This window comes from Rattus norvegicus, chromosome 4, assembly GCF_021556685.1.
Source record: "Rattus norvegicus strain SHRSP/BbbUtx chromosome 4, alternate assembly SHRSP_T2T, whole genome shotgun sequence".
Classification (NCBI taxonomy): domain Eukaryota; kingdom Metazoa; phylum Chordata; class Mammalia; order Rodentia; family Muridae; genus Rattus; species Rattus norvegicus.
The window spans coordinates 115,709,953-115,725,210 of NC_141537.1; the positions used below are offsets into that span (position 1 = coordinate 115,709,953).

Genomic DNA, 15,258 nt, shown 5'->3' on the forward strand with positions numbered 1-15,258 from the left:
TACCTAAACATAGTAAAAGCCATATACAGCAAACCAGTCGCTAACATTAAACTAAATGGGGAGAAACTTGAAACAATCCCACTAAAATCAGGGACTAGACAAGGTTGCCCACTCTCCCCCTACTTATTCAATATAGTTTTTGAAGTTCTAGCCAGAGCAAACAGACAACAAAAGGAGATCAAGGGGATACAGATCGGAAAAGAAGAAGTCAAAATATCACTATTTTCAGATGATATGATAGTATATTTAAGTGATCCCAAAAGTTCCACCAGAGAACTACAAAAGCTGATAAACAACTTCAGCAAAGTGGCTGGGTATAAAATTAACTCAAATAAATCAGTAGCCTTCCTCTACACAAAAGAGAAACAAGCTGAGAAAGAAATTAGGGAAACGACACCCTTCATAATAGTCCCAAATAATATAAAATACCTTGGAGTGACTTTAACCAAGCAAGTAAAAGATCTGTACAATAAGAACTTCAAGCCTCTAAAGAAAGGAATTGAAGAAGACCTCAGAAGATAGAAAGATCTCCCATGCTCATGGATTGGCAGGATTAATATAGTAAAAATGACCATTTTACCAAAAGCGATCTACAGATTCAAGGCAATCCCCATCAAAATACCAATCCAATTCTTCAAAGAGTTAGACAGAACAATTTGCAAATTCATTTGGAATAACAAAAAAACCCAGGATAGCTAAAACTATACTCAACAATAAAAGGACTTCAGGGGGAATCACTATCCCTGAACTCAAGCAGTATTACAGAGCAATAATGATAAAAACTGCATGGTATTGGTACAGAGACAGACAGATAGACCAGTGGAATAGAATTGAAGACCCAGAAATGAACCCACACACCTATGGTCACTTGGTTTTTGACAAAGGAGCCAAAACCATCCAATGGAAAAAAGATAGCATTTTCAGCAAATGGTGCTGGTTTAACTGGAGGTCAACATGTAGAAGAATGCAAATCGATCCATGCTTATCACCCTGTACAAAGCTTAAGTCCAAGTGGATCAAGGACCTCCACATCAAACCAGATACACTCAAACTAATAGAAGAAAAAGTGGGGAAGCATTGAAAGGTCCCATGCAGAGAGATCCTTACTCAAGTCTTGGGAAATCACGGACCCCAGACACAGAGAGACCATTTTGGATGTAATAAGCAAAGGCGAGGTTTATTACGGAGACCTATTACAGAGATCTCCAGGCCGACACATATCCCACGCAGGAGACAGAGGTGTTGACCCCGAGAGGCTGGGAGAAAGAGCATTTAAAGGCAGAGGCTGTGAGCCCAGGGGATGGGGGATGTCAAAGGGGAAGGCACCACAAGTTACAGGATTGTTTTATGGCTCCAGGAGATAAGGGGACGCCAGAAGGTTTTATGGCCCCCTGGTTCCTGGAACAGAGCTACTAAATCAGGAGAAGGGTAGGGTCTTAGGTCCTCATTATTTTTAAAAGTTTGTCAAAATTGATGAAGCATCTGTATTTGAAACACCTCTGGTTAGGCTTGGGCAGCCGGTTTCCAGGAGTGCTCTCTGTAGGATGCAATGGCTGGAAAGCACAAGTAGGGGCTTAAATAAACATCACAGGGGCAGAACAAAGAACAGTTACTCACACCGGGTGAGAAGCAAAGTAGTTCTCTTGTATTTCTTTTCTTTATCTTTATGGCCTGCTACTCCTGAGTTTGTGGCTTTTGGGGCTTACTCTTTTAATTTTATATTTTTAAACCTTAAATTCGTATAATTTTCTTTTCAGCATCTCGAACACATGGGCACTGGAGAAAATTTCCTGAACAAAACACCAATGGCTTATGCTCTAAGATCAAGAATCGACAAATGGGATCTCATAAAACTGCAAAGCTTCTGTAAGGCAAAGGACACTGTGGTTAGGACAAAATGGCAACCAACAGATTGGGAAAAGATCTTTCCCAATCCTACAACAGATAGAGGCCTTATATCCAAAATATACAAAGAACTCAAGAAGTTAGACCGCAGGGAGACAAATAACCCTATTAAAAAATGGAGTTCAGAGCTAAACAAAGAATTCACAGCTAAGGAATGCAGAATGGCTGAGAAACACCTAAAGAAATGTTCAACATCTTTAGTCATAAGGGAAATGCAAATCAAAACAACCCTGAGATTCCACCTCACACCAGTGAGAATGGCTAAGACCAAACACTAAGGTGACAGCAAATGCTGGCAAGGATGTGGAGAAAGAGGAACACTCCTCCATTGTTGGTGGGATTGCAGACTGATAAAACCATTCTGGAAATCAGTCTGGAGGTTCCTCAGAAAATTGGACATTGAACTACCTGAGGACCCAGCTATACCTCTCTTGGGCATATTCTCAAAAGATGCCCCAACATATAACAAAGACATGTACTCCACTATGTTCATAGCAACCTTATTTATAATAGCCAGAAGCTGGAAAGAACCCAGATGCCCTTCAACAGAGGAATGGATACAGAAAATGTGGTACATCTACACAATGGAATATTACTCAGCTATCAAAAACAATGACTTTATGAAATTCATAGGCAAATGGATGGAACTGGAAAATATCATCCTGAGTGAGGTAACCCAATCACAGAAAAACACACATGGTATGCACTCATTGATAAGTGGCTATTAGCCCAAATGCTTGAATTGCCTTAGATGCACAGAACACATGAAACTCAAGAGGGATGACCAAAGTGTGAATGCTTCACTCCTTCTTTAAAAGGGAAACAAGAATACCCTTGGCAGGGAATAGGGAGGCAAAGTTTAAAACAGAGGCAGAAGGAACACCCATTCAGAGCCTGACCCACATGTGGCCCATACATATACAGCCACTCAATTAGATAAGATGGATGAAGCAAAGAAGTGCAGGCCGACAGGAACCAGATGTAGATCTCTCCTGAGAGACACAGCCAGAATACAGCAAATACAGAGGCGAATGCCAGCAGCAAACCACTGAACTGAGAACGGGACCCCCGTTGAAGGATTCAGAGAAAGGACTGGAAGAGCTTGAAGGGTCTCGAGACCCCATATGAACAACAATGCCAACCAACCAGAGCTTCCAGGGAATAAGCCACTACCCAAAGACTATACATGGACTGACCCTGGGCTCCAGCTGCATAGGTAGCAATGAATATCCTAGTAAGATCACCAGTGGAAAGGGAAGCCCTTGGTCCTGCCAATACTGAACCCCCAGTGAACGTGATTGTTGGGGGGAGGGTGGTAATGGGGGTAATGGAGAGGGGAACACCCATATAGAGAGGGAAGGGGAGGGGTTAGGGGGATGTTGGCCCCGAAACCAGGAAAGGGAATGACAATCGAAATGTAAATAAGAAATACTGAAGTTAATAAAGATAAAAAAATAGAATTAAATAATTAAATAAATAAATAAGGTTGGTAAGATAGCTTGGCTCATAGGGGTATTTGTTTGGGAGCCTGATGACCAGCTTATACAGTGAAAGGAAAGAGTTGATATCATCTTTCCTTAGCCATACCTGATCTCTCTCTCTCTCTCTCTCTCTCTCTCTCTCTCTCTCTCTCTCTCTCTCTCTCTCTGACACACACACAGAAATAAATGTAAAAAATGAAACTAAATAGGGTGAAAAGAAAACTATAAATACATGTCATTATTCATTATTATCTTGGTTATTTTTCTCAAGACACCTTATAAAGAACCTGGCAGAAGCATCTTAAGTGAGGAGGGTTTACTTGACTCATAGTTCTGAGGGTACCCTACCCCCATCATGACAGGATAGGCAAGGCCAATGCCTCGGTCAGCAGTGGCAGAGACATTGTCAATCAGTAACTCCACATCTTGACCAATCAGGAAGGCTGAGAGCTCTGGCCGGAGGGAGATGTATACATCACCTGCAAGGCCTGCCTCCAGAAAGCCACCTTTGCTAACTGACCCATAGTCCCAACGGTTTCACATCTGTCCCACAGTGCCACAACCTAGGGACCACGTTTTCAACGACATGAGGCCATGGAGAATGCTTCTGATTCCGGCCCCAACAACAGTGTTTGGTGTCTGAATGCACCCAACTTTACGAATGGAGTCATATGAAATATTTTGATGGCAACCGAAGTCTTCTGGAAAACCAACCAAGAAATAAGCAAACAATAAAAGAATAGTAAGCTGGAGTCGGGGGTATGCTGCAGGTGTCCTGGAGCCCACAGGTTGCAGGCATGGAATCTGCTGCTTAAGAAAGCAATGCAAACTCTTATCACAGCTCAGAGAGACCAAGGTTTAACTCTCTAGATTGCATGGGACCCATCCAGATGTCAGTGTGAAAACACAGTTCTTACCCCAAAGGGAATAAGATTTTGGAGTCAAATATGTGGCCATGGGCCAAAAACAGATTTTTGCCTTTGCGAATTCCATGGTTAACATAGGCAGTCTTATATAGTTTTTATACTAACAAAGAAGAGAAGGTGGGGAGGGGAGGGGAGGAGAAGGGGAGGGGGAGGAGAAGAAGAATGAGGAGGAGGAGAATGAGGAGGAGAAAAGGAGGAAGAAGAAAAGAAATTCATAAGCCAAAGAACTTTTAAATACATTGGTGGAAACATTAAATGGACAGAGTGCAGTGGAGAAATCTCAGCCATAGGCCTCAGTTGCTATCTGAAAGCATCCTTGACCCTTGGATTAGTGGAACTAAGCTTAGGGCCTATAGCATCCCGCCCTCTCCATCACTCTAATCAGCCTTTGCAGACAGGTCTTTCCAGGATTTCTCGTTCACACACACAATGTGAGCAGATCCTCCTTACTCAGTCAACTGGAACCCGCGCTTGTTTCTGGAAATCTCTCTGGATGTACTCAAATACAGCTCTGTCGGGCTTGTAAACTGTTCATCTAATGTGTTGAAACAACAGAAAGTCCATTTATCCTGTCCCCAGAACTCAGCTCTCAACTCTTCCCATTAGATTCTCTTTAAGTCCTGTGCCCTAAGACAATGATGCGATTTTGCTTATTCCTGCCCTTAACAATTATGCTTAATTTCATTGTTTATCCCTCCACTTCTGTCTGTTCTGGGTGAGATGTGCAGGTACTCTCCCAGACCTCGAACATAAGAAACTGCGAGTGTTTGGCCAGTAATTAAGTCCCACTAAGAAGGCAGGCAGCCCATCCAATCCTGACCCTGAGTACAGAACCCTGCAGCACCTGGCGGAAATCTCCCAGGCACGCATGCGCAGCTCGAGGCGGGCGATTGCGCACGCGCCGAACACCAAGCCTTAGGAGACGCGCCAATCCTGCTTGGAACATGGCACTCAGGCCTCAGAGGACTTTCAGGCGGCGCCAGGTCGATTCCAGCGATAGCGATAGCGACGGCACGAAGGAGCAGAGTGCTGAGGAGCCAGCGGAGTCAGGCAGGCCGTCTGCAGGCGGCCGAACAGAGGGAGCGGAGCGGCCGCGCTGGGCCCGCAGCGCCCGGGGCCGAGGTCGTGTCTGGGCGAGTTCCCGGCGCAGCCCGGGAGCTGCTTCCCGAGGGGACGGAGGCGCAGGTGACCGAGGGGTGGGAAGGGCTCAGTTCCTCAGGTCTCCAGCTCTAAAGGTCTCTGTGGCCGTGCGCACCCGCATTTCGCAGTACCGGGATTGCCAGAAGCCTCCTGTAGGTCTTGGTGGCATTTCGCAGTTTGCATTCCCAGAGGAGTCTTGAACGACTCCTGATGCTGTTAAATGTGCATGAAAGTCATTTGTGCCTTTGGGAGCTTGCCTAACAGTTTTCTAAGAACACCTGACAGTTAATAAAAGAATAAGGAGTAGGGTTTAGAACATTGTCATTTTTAAAACCTGCAGCAACAACGAAAAGTAGTTTAAAAACTGTAAAACGAGATGCTGTGGCTGAGATTGGTGACACTAAGGGTTGTTCCATTCATGTGATCAAATACAAAGTCACTTGAGGGCTGGAGAGTCCGGTCAGCAGTTAAGAGCACTGGCTGCTCCTTTAGAGGACCGGAGTTTGGTGTCTAGCACCAACATGGAGGCTCACAACGGTGTGTAACTCCGGGAGATTGAAGTCTTCCTCTGTCAGGCACCAGACACACACATAGTGTACATACGTACATACTTATAGGCAGAACACTTCTAGTCCATTAGTCTTGAAATCCTGGCTTTTCTCTCTACTCTTGTTAGCCCCATTATAGAATATTAGTGATTTCTCATATATACATACTTGTAAATGAAAATCGGATATACTTAATGGTGTACAAGATGCTTTGAAATATGTGTATACTTTGGGTTGTTTACATGGATCAAATTTATTTGTTTTCATGGTGGGAATTCTTAAAATTCTCCAGCCATTCTCAAGTAGAACATAGAGCACACTGGTACTAACTATGGTCACTGGGTTGTACAATAGATACCCTGAACTTATTCTTGTAAAATTTTGTAACCTTTACCAACGTACTCCCATAGCAGCTAATATTAACCACCATTCTACTCTGTCTCTATGATTTCCTTCAAATTGTTTAGATTCTACACATTGATGAGAGCTTAACATATTTGTCTTTCTGTGCCTAGAACTTAAAATAATGTCTTCAAGATTTGAGGTCTTAGTGATTTCTTAGTCACTATCAGGGACCCTGTTCATCTTCAGTTTGAATGATCTTTTGTATTTGTAACAAAGTATACCAGTGTTCACCTTGATAAATAAGTATCTTCTCTTCCCTTCTAGAGCAGTGGATCTCAAATTTCTTTTGCCTTTGAACTCTCTTTGTAACTTAAAATTAGAGGTCCCAAATAACCCATGTTTCCATAGATTATTTCTATTTTGTTACCACTATCCTTAAGAAGATATGTACTCTGTTCAAATTTTTAAAAATTAATAATCTGTATTGCTTCATCAACAAATGTGATGAAACTGGCATTTTTCCTTTTCTTGGTGTGTGGTGAAGAACACAAAGACTGGCTACCAGCTGGTGTTGCTCCTTTGTGCTGAGGCGAGAGCTTTTACCCACCACACTTGTGCCTTATTGCAGTATTAACACAGAGAAAAGAACAAATAATGTGTGTATTACGATCAAAGTAGTTTTGGTTTGCACACACCTCCTGCCAAGACCTTGGAGTCTGCCTAGGGTAGCCAGAGACCCTGCATTGAGAATCACTGCTTTGGCTGGAGGCAGAGGTTGTCACTGACAGCAATAGTTAAGATGTGAGCTGTGGCTTTACTCTTTCCATATTGTATTATTGTGTATGTGTGTGTCCATGTGTTGAGTACAATGACCACTGAGGCCAGACGTGTCAGATCCCCTGGAACTGGAATTACAGGGAGTTGTTAATTGCCAACATAGGTGCTGGGATCCAGATTAGTGTCTTCTGCAGGGGCCCTATGTGTTCTTGACCTCTGACCCACCTCTCAGCCTCTCCTTCAAAATGTTTGTTTGCACCAATCTTTTTTTTTTTTCACAAAGTCTTGAATTAAGAGGGAATCTTATGGATTATATGTGTTTATTTTGGTTATTGATTCAAATGTTTTGACTCTTCCTTGCTTCTCATGGTGTCCTCTTAGAATGCAGAACAGCCGATCTCTCAACGGATGAAGAGGAAGGAGAACTTCCCTTGCCAGAAAATAAGGATGATGAGAGTCCGTCCTCGGATAGCTCTTGCTCTCTGGAAGAAAAAGAAGTCTCACCCATAGGTTGGTAGTTGTTATAATTTTGTGAAACTAACTTAACTTAACCTTTTCTTTGAGACAGGGTCTCACTTGGTGCCCCAGGCAGCTCTGATTTCACTCTGTGGTCTAAACTGGCCTCAAACTCACCATCTGCCTCCTGAGCCTGTGTGTACCACATGAACAGCTCTAGTATTGGCGCATCAGACACCTGTAATTTTTATTGTTGATAAAACAGTAAAAAGTTGGCAACAAATAGGTCATTATTTATTGCACGGTATGACGGAGATCAGACAGCTTATACATACCCCAGATGAGCCTAAAATCAGGGCGTCTACTCCACGCTGTGTTCTTGACTACCATGCTTGCTGCTCCACCTCATAACCAGAAGCCGGTCAGAGTTGATCTTGAGAATGTTGCTGATACCAGATGTAGCACGTCTCAAACCTCAAGGAGGACAGTATAACAATGTAGGAGACTCATAATGGCTTGAAGTGGCTTTTTTTAAAGAAAGATTGCTTAGTCAGTTGTTAGCTTAGCACGTAACCACCTCTGGGCCAAATCTAGCCAGTGCTCATCAAAACTCTTTAAGATAATAATTACCTAAGTCTGCTTAGGCAGACTTTTAAATGTAAATCAGGTGTTCATAACTTGTTTCCTGCTATATAGAGCCTTCTGTTTTCAGACACCTAAGACCCCTTTGAGAAAAATGGTTCATTTTCCAGCACCCACGTTGGGCTGCCTCCAACCACTTATAACTCTAGCTCCAGGGAGTCTGGTGCCTCCGGCCTCCCCAAGCACCAGGCCTCACGTGCACAAATGCACATGCCTAATTAAAAATGATAAAATAAATCTTTTCAAAAGTTGAGTTTGGTTAGCAAATACAGTTTGGTGTAGATTCTGGGTGCAGCCCTGTCCAGTAGAATCTTTTGTTATGGTAAAAAAAAATGTCTGTATCTTCACCACCAGTATAGTAGCCACTGGCCACATGTAGCTGTTGAGCTCTTAAGATGTGGATGCTTTAACTAAGAAACTGAATTTGTAATCTAATTAAGTCGATATAGTCAGACATGACTAGTGGCTACCGTACTCAGCAGTGCTTCTGTGGATGGACGGTATGAGGGACTGGTTCTGAAGGGCTGGTTGCACTGCTCTCCTGAGGAGAAGCCAGTCCGGGACAATGTGTGGCAGAATTTCTAATAATCACAGAGAGTTGAGTTGAAGTGTGCGTGGTAAATGAGCAATAAATTCACTTCAGACTGCAGGACAGTTCCACAGTAAAGAATTGTCATTCCTCCACATACACCATCTAGGCAACAGATGTGCTATTTAAAGAAGATGGCAGGGCTGGGTATGATGGCACATGCCTGTCTTCCAAGCACAAAGCCTCGTGTGTATAAAGAATATATTTGTCCTGTGTCTGGATGATAGTCTGTGAGAATTAACTGGTGATAGACTGTCTGCTTTGAGATGTTCCCTGTGGCAGATTCTTCTTACAAAAGAGATGGTGGTTGATCTCAGCTTATTAGATGATTGCCTGTCTGCTAGGTGATACATATACTAATGTCAGTTATCAAAAAAAGCATGGAGGTGTCTGTATCCACTCAGCCCATGTCTGTCTGACTCTGCTGTGTGGGAACTGTAGAGACGTGAGAGAACAGGATGGGAAGCACAGTCTTCCCTGAACTTTCACATGTAACTTGGGAGAGATCTCCCCTATAAGCTCCATGCTTGTGACTAAGAGTCTGAACCACCAAGTCGTGCAGGTGAGGTCACGTCCAATTCCTGTGCTTCTTTCTAGTGCACTCGTGTGCACTAGACTAATGCAACCTCATAACCCCACCCCATATTGCAGTCCCCGTGGAGGCTCTGCAAACAAGCCATGCTCAGCTCCAATACCAAGCTTTCCAGGTGTGTCTAGTCTGTCCTGGGCTTTCGATTTTCAAATGTTGGTTCCTGTGATGGATTTGGAGCTTTAAGCTTTAGACAGTAATAACTATACCTACTATCAGGGACATGTTGGCTTACCTTTCTTTACCTCACAACAGAACCACTACCCCGGGTTAGGGAAGGTCCAGAGCTCTGCCTGGTCCCTACTCAAACTTTGTCAGCAACATCTTTTCTTTTCCAGTGTTCATTTAATTAAAGAATCAAGCAAATGATTTGATTTGTACATCGTTCATTCTTTTGTATCATTGTTTCCAAGGCATAGCCAGCCTGAAAGTCATTGTCATGCCCAGACTGTCCATAAACTCTCAGCATTCTTCTCTCTCCTCAGCTACCTAATGCTAGGATTGCAGGCATGTGGCCCATTCCACACATATTTTATGATCACATTATCTATTAAATCCTATAAGGGAACATAGGTACACCTGTCCTTTTACTCCCTGATAATATCTAACTAAATACTGGTCCAGTTGGATGTGGTGACACTTACATATAATTCCAGAAAATCACAAGCTCTAGGCCAACTTGACCTACATGAGACCCTATCTCAAAAGAAGAACAAACAATTGGGCTAGTGAGATGGCTTCTTGCGGGTAAAATGCTTGGCATTAAGCCTAGGGATCTGAGTTTGATCCCTGGGACCCACATGATTGAAGGAAAGAACTGATTCCTAAAAAGCTATCCTGACATCTACATTTATACCACAGAGCTTGCCTTGCCCTGCCTCTAACCAAATAAACAAATTAATTAGACGGAAAGGAAGTAATTTGATAGCATGATTGAATTTTTTAAAAAGACTTCATTTTTATTTGCCTGTGTATGAGTACACATGGCAGGTGCCCACAGAGTTCAGCAGAGAGTGTCAGTACTATGGAGCTGGGGTTACAGTGGTGGTCAGCTGCCCAAGTGAGTGCTGGGAACCAAGCTGGTTCTTGGGAAAATCATCAAGCACTCATTGCCTCCTTGCTTGTTTGTTTCCCCTTCTCTCTCCCCCTCTCTGCCCCTCTCCCTCTTCTTCCCCCTCTGTCTCTCTCCGCTCTGTGTATGCATGTGCATGCATGAGTGTATATGCAGAGATCAGAAGACAGCTTATGTGAATCTTTTCTCTTTCCCCCACGAGCGTCCCAGGGGTCAAACCGAAGTCACCAAGCTTGGCAGCAAGCGCTTTTACCTACTGAGCCATTTTTTCTGGCCCCATGATTGATTGTCTTGTTGGTGGTGAATATTTTTTGGTTTCTAATAATTGCCATGTATTGTTTCATGATTGACTGCACATTTTATTTTCCTTAGGCCTGAGGTCACTGAGTCTTGTATAAAGACCGAGAATTCTAAAATCTCTCACTTTCTCTCCTGTGTTTTAAACATTAGCGCCTTTGCACATCTCATGGTTTCTATTTGTCTGATGTATACCTTGTGTTTATTTCTCAAAAACTGGGATCAGGTTGAGGTGTAGTGAGCAGGTAGACTGAACACCTAGTGTGTGAAACCCTGGATCGAGATCCTCGGCATCACAAAAGCTAGTCATGGTGGCCCCATGCATTTACAGCTGTAAAGAAAGAAGGAGGATCAGAAGTTCCAAGTCTTGCCTACATAGCTGCTACGTTGCCATCTTATTTACTGATATTTTCTTAAAATATGTTTTATAAAATATAAAGTTAATTCCTTGCATGAAGAAAGCTGTTACTAAATTGTAAGAATTTATGTCAGTGAATATATACTATACAAATAAAAACAAAAAATATATAAAGCTTTATTAAATAAAGTTGTCATTTAGGCAGGAGAGATGGCTTAGCAGCTAAGAGGGCTGGCCGTTCTTCCAGAGGACCCTCGTTTGGTTCCCAGCACTCACATAGTAGCTTACAATTGTCTATAAGGCATCTGATGCCTTCTCCTGGCCTCTGTGGCACCAGGTACACACATGTGCATAGACATACATGCAGGCAAAGCATCCATATATATAAAATAAATATATAACTATATATAAAACTAAATCTTTAAAAGCAAAATAAAAATATTTAAAAATAAAAATTGTGGGTTCATTTACCTGGTGAAAAATACTTATTTTCTTTACATTCAACGTTTCATTCCTTTCAATTGAGTCACTAAAAAACTGATCTGATGTGGGTTCATGCTGTTGCCCTGGTGTGTGCGTGTGTGTGTGTGCTGTTGCCCTATATGGCTGCGTGCTGTCGTCATCTGCCCCTCACTTCTGTGTGTGGAGGTGCCTCATGAGGAGGTATCCTGGTGTAGCCTCTACTGCTGATTTTGTCCTTCTTGCTACAGTCTCACTGACTGCTCAGCTCTCTCATGCTCCTGTCCTGACACAACTTCCAGAAGTGAGAGAGCAAAGGCAAGACAGAATGGAGTCATCACATTTCCTGATAGTACTAGATTAGGTTCATTTCCCTAATGTGTTTTTATATCTATTATATTAATATTCTATTCTAACCAGACGTTAAGCTGTCCATCACTGTCACATAAATCTGTGTAAATTGTGACTTTAGGAGCACAGTACATTTTGTGGCCTTGAATGCGAGCAACTTGCACTCTGTAACAGTTTGGTTTTCATTGTCCTTCCATGTTTTTCAGTTAAGATCCCTGATGCAGCTTTTATTCAGGCAGCCCGCAGAAAACGTGAGCTGGCCAGGACCCCGGGGGACTATATTTCACTGGATGTAAACCATCCCTCCACCACTTCTGAGAGTAAGAGAAGCAATGGCGAGGACTCGGAGAGCGATCCTGATGACCACGAAAAAAGAATACTATTTACCCCAAAGCCTCAAACACTCCGACAGAGAATGGCTGAGGAATCATGTGTGTATTTAACATACTTACCAGTGTGTAAAGATCACCACCTTCTCATCATAGCAGTGAACTTTCCCTTCGCTCGTTACTGTGCTTTCTGTTATTTCTCAAAACTGATGTCGGAACTGCCGCTCAGTTGGCAGAGCCTTGCCTAGTGTGTATGAAGTCTGTGTTTTCAGTCCCTGTACATCAACCAACTGATGTCTCATTCCCGTAATCCTAGCACAAGGTGAGAGCCTGTCTTACCTCCCCCTGCCCTCCCAATGCGCGCGTGCACGCACGCACAGTAGCATCAAGCTGAATCCCTAACACACGTTTTTTTAGGAGTGTTGGTATTGATTATTACTAATGTGGTCCACAATATTATAGCTTTTAAATGGTAGGATTCTATCTTTTCATATTACCACACAATATATGCCGGATCCTTTCCTTGATTTTTGACAGGCAACAGAATTATACAGATTTTTTTTTTTTTTGAAATGTTGGGAATTATCATTGCCACCTTTTAGAAAGATGTTTTTTTGTTAGCATGAAAGGTTCTACAGAAATTATAGGTACCATATACTAAGATCTTCCCTACTATATTGAAACTTTCATCTTGTCAGGAATGCTTAAGCTTCAAAGGACTGTTCTGATTTCTCGTGTATGTTTTACCACGGTTTTCTGCAAAACAAAACTGACCCCCCCCCCCAGGAATTTCTTTTTGTGTTTAAGACAGTACCTCATGTATCTAGGCTAGTCTCAGACTTAACCATGTAATGACCTTGAATTTCTGGTCCCCCACTCCCTACCTCCCATGTACTGGGATTATATAGGTGTGTACAACTACTTGAGACTCACCGAGTCCTGGGAACTGAATTTAGGGCTTCATGCATGCTAGTCAAGCACTCTGCCAACTGTGCTACGTCCTAGGCTTCCGGAAACTATTTTTAAATGTTCACTTCTCAGGTGTGAATTATCTTTTTCGTTTTAGAAAATAACATTTATTTATTTAAATTTTTATTGCCCTTTTTCTTACTTTATGTGTGTGAGCTCACACATTATCTGTAAGTGTGCGTGAGTGGGCATGGTTGGTCAGTGTGCACGTGTGGAGGGCCAGAGGATTAATTGCAGTAGGGGATTCTCTTCCATCATTGTTCTGGGTCCTAGGGATGGGCTGGGTCATTAAGCCTGGGGTCGGGTGCCTTTAACCATTGAGCCATCTTGCTAGTTCTATTTGCGTACTTTGTGTTGTGAGTGACTATGGATACACACATGCCACGGTGTAAGCGTGGCGTCAGAGGACAGCTTGTGGGAGCTGGTTTCTCCTTCTACCATGAGGTTCTTCAGAGTTGAACTGGGTGTCAGCCTTGGTGGCAAGTGTGCTTGCTGAGCCACCTCAGTGACCGAGTTAGACCTCCTTAATGCAAACCAACCTTTCGTTCCCCCCAGCCTCTTCCATATGGGAAACGGGAAGGTTGAAAGGGAGCGCTGACCCTGGGTCCAGTGTCTCCATTTGAGTTCTCATTAGGAAGCAGGGAAGCAGCGCTCTGACCTGTTACTTAGTTCTGAGTCGGTCTCCTTCTTAAAGTGAAGGTAACACTGGTTCTCCCTCCTGGATTATTATGAAGAGGAAACAGCACGTGAGGTGCTACTAAGCCTGCCTAAGATAACGCCCCGAGTCTGAGTACTGCCATCAGACTGGGAATACTGAGTTAATGTGTTTGTTCCTGGTTTTAATAGCAATCAGGAATGAAGACTCGAGTGAAGAGAGTCAGGAAGATGAAAGCCAAGACACCTGGGAGCAGCAGCAGATGAGGAAAGCCGTCAGGATCACAGAGGTAAGTTTCCAGCCGTGAGCATCCCGAGGGCACCGTGGCATTACCACAAGCCCTGTGACTTCATTTTTTCTTTAGAAATGTTGTTATTGTGGGGATGCCCATGCCACAGTGCATGTGTGGAGGTCAGAGGATAACTTTGTAGAATTGCTTCTGTCTTCTCAATGACATAAATTCTGGAGATCAGACTCTGATCTCCAAGCACACATGTGCATGTATGTGCCCATACATAAATTAAATACACAGTAATTTTGTTTTAAGTAACCACACTGCTTACTAATATGAAGTGTGCTTCTGTTGGTGCTGCATGACTTATCCAACACGGGACTCAGGTTGGACACTGAAGTCTAGTTTCTTTATTGATCTTTATGTAGTATCTTTCCTATAGCATCTGCCTAAAAGCCAGCTCCACAAATGTGGCTTCATCAGAGATTACAGCTGTAGAGACTGGGGAGGCAGCTCAGTGGTTTAGAGCACTTGCTGCTCTTATTGAGGAGGACCTGGGTTCAATTCCCAACATCCACATGGTGGTTTACAAACACCTGAAACTTAGTCCTAGGGGATCTGATGCCCTCTTCTGGCCTCTGCGGGCACCACATGCACTTGCTGCACAGACATGCAGGTGAAACAACTTTACACATTAAATAAAAAGTTTAAAAACAAAAGTTGCAACTGTGAATTCATTAGAGCTTGAAGTCCAGTAGATATTGGGGATGACTGTGTTTTCCTGGGCAATTCATAAGTCCCTGCTACATGCTTTTGAGTGTAATATAACATCTTCATGAACACTGAGAATGAACTCAATTCTCTTGCATGACCCATCTTCCTTTCTGTCACCGTGGCACAAATAGAGCCACTTTGGAAGAAGGAACATCAGGGAGGAACTGCTTCCATCAGATTGGACTCTAGACAAGTCCGTGGGCATTTTCTTGATTGCTGAATGATATGAGAGAGAGCCCCTCCCTCCGGGCAGTACCACCACTGGGCACTGGTCCTGGGTTGCGTAAGGAAGCAGGTTGAGTAAGCCATAGTGAGCAAGCCAGCAGGCCACACTTCTTTAGTAGTTTCTGCTTCACTTCTTGTT

The 15,258-nt window shown here is 43.2% G+C and overlaps 1 protein-coding gene across 7 annotated transcripts in view; it reads left to right on the forward strand.

Moving 5' to 3' along the window:
- The first annotated feature begins 5,229 nt into the window (after positions 1-5,229).
- Gcfc2 (GC-rich sequence DNA-binding factor 2) overlaps positions 5,230-15,258 on the forward strand; it is a 37,463-nt gene continuing 27,434 nt past the window's right edge. For 6 of the 7 annotated variants that reach the window (XR_015685546.1, XR_015685547.1, XR_015685548.1 and 3 more), the window contains 4 exon segments: positions 5,230-5,497; positions 7,504-7,632; positions 12,142-12,366; positions 14,080-14,177. Coding sequence is in view for 3 of the 7 variants with exons in the window: in XM_087657430.1 (XP_087513556.1) it covers positions 5,257-5,497; positions 7,504-7,632; positions 12,142-12,366; positions 14,080-14,177 (693 nt within the window). In the remaining 4 variants the exon portion in view is untranslated. 7 annotated transcript variants of the gene reach the window in all.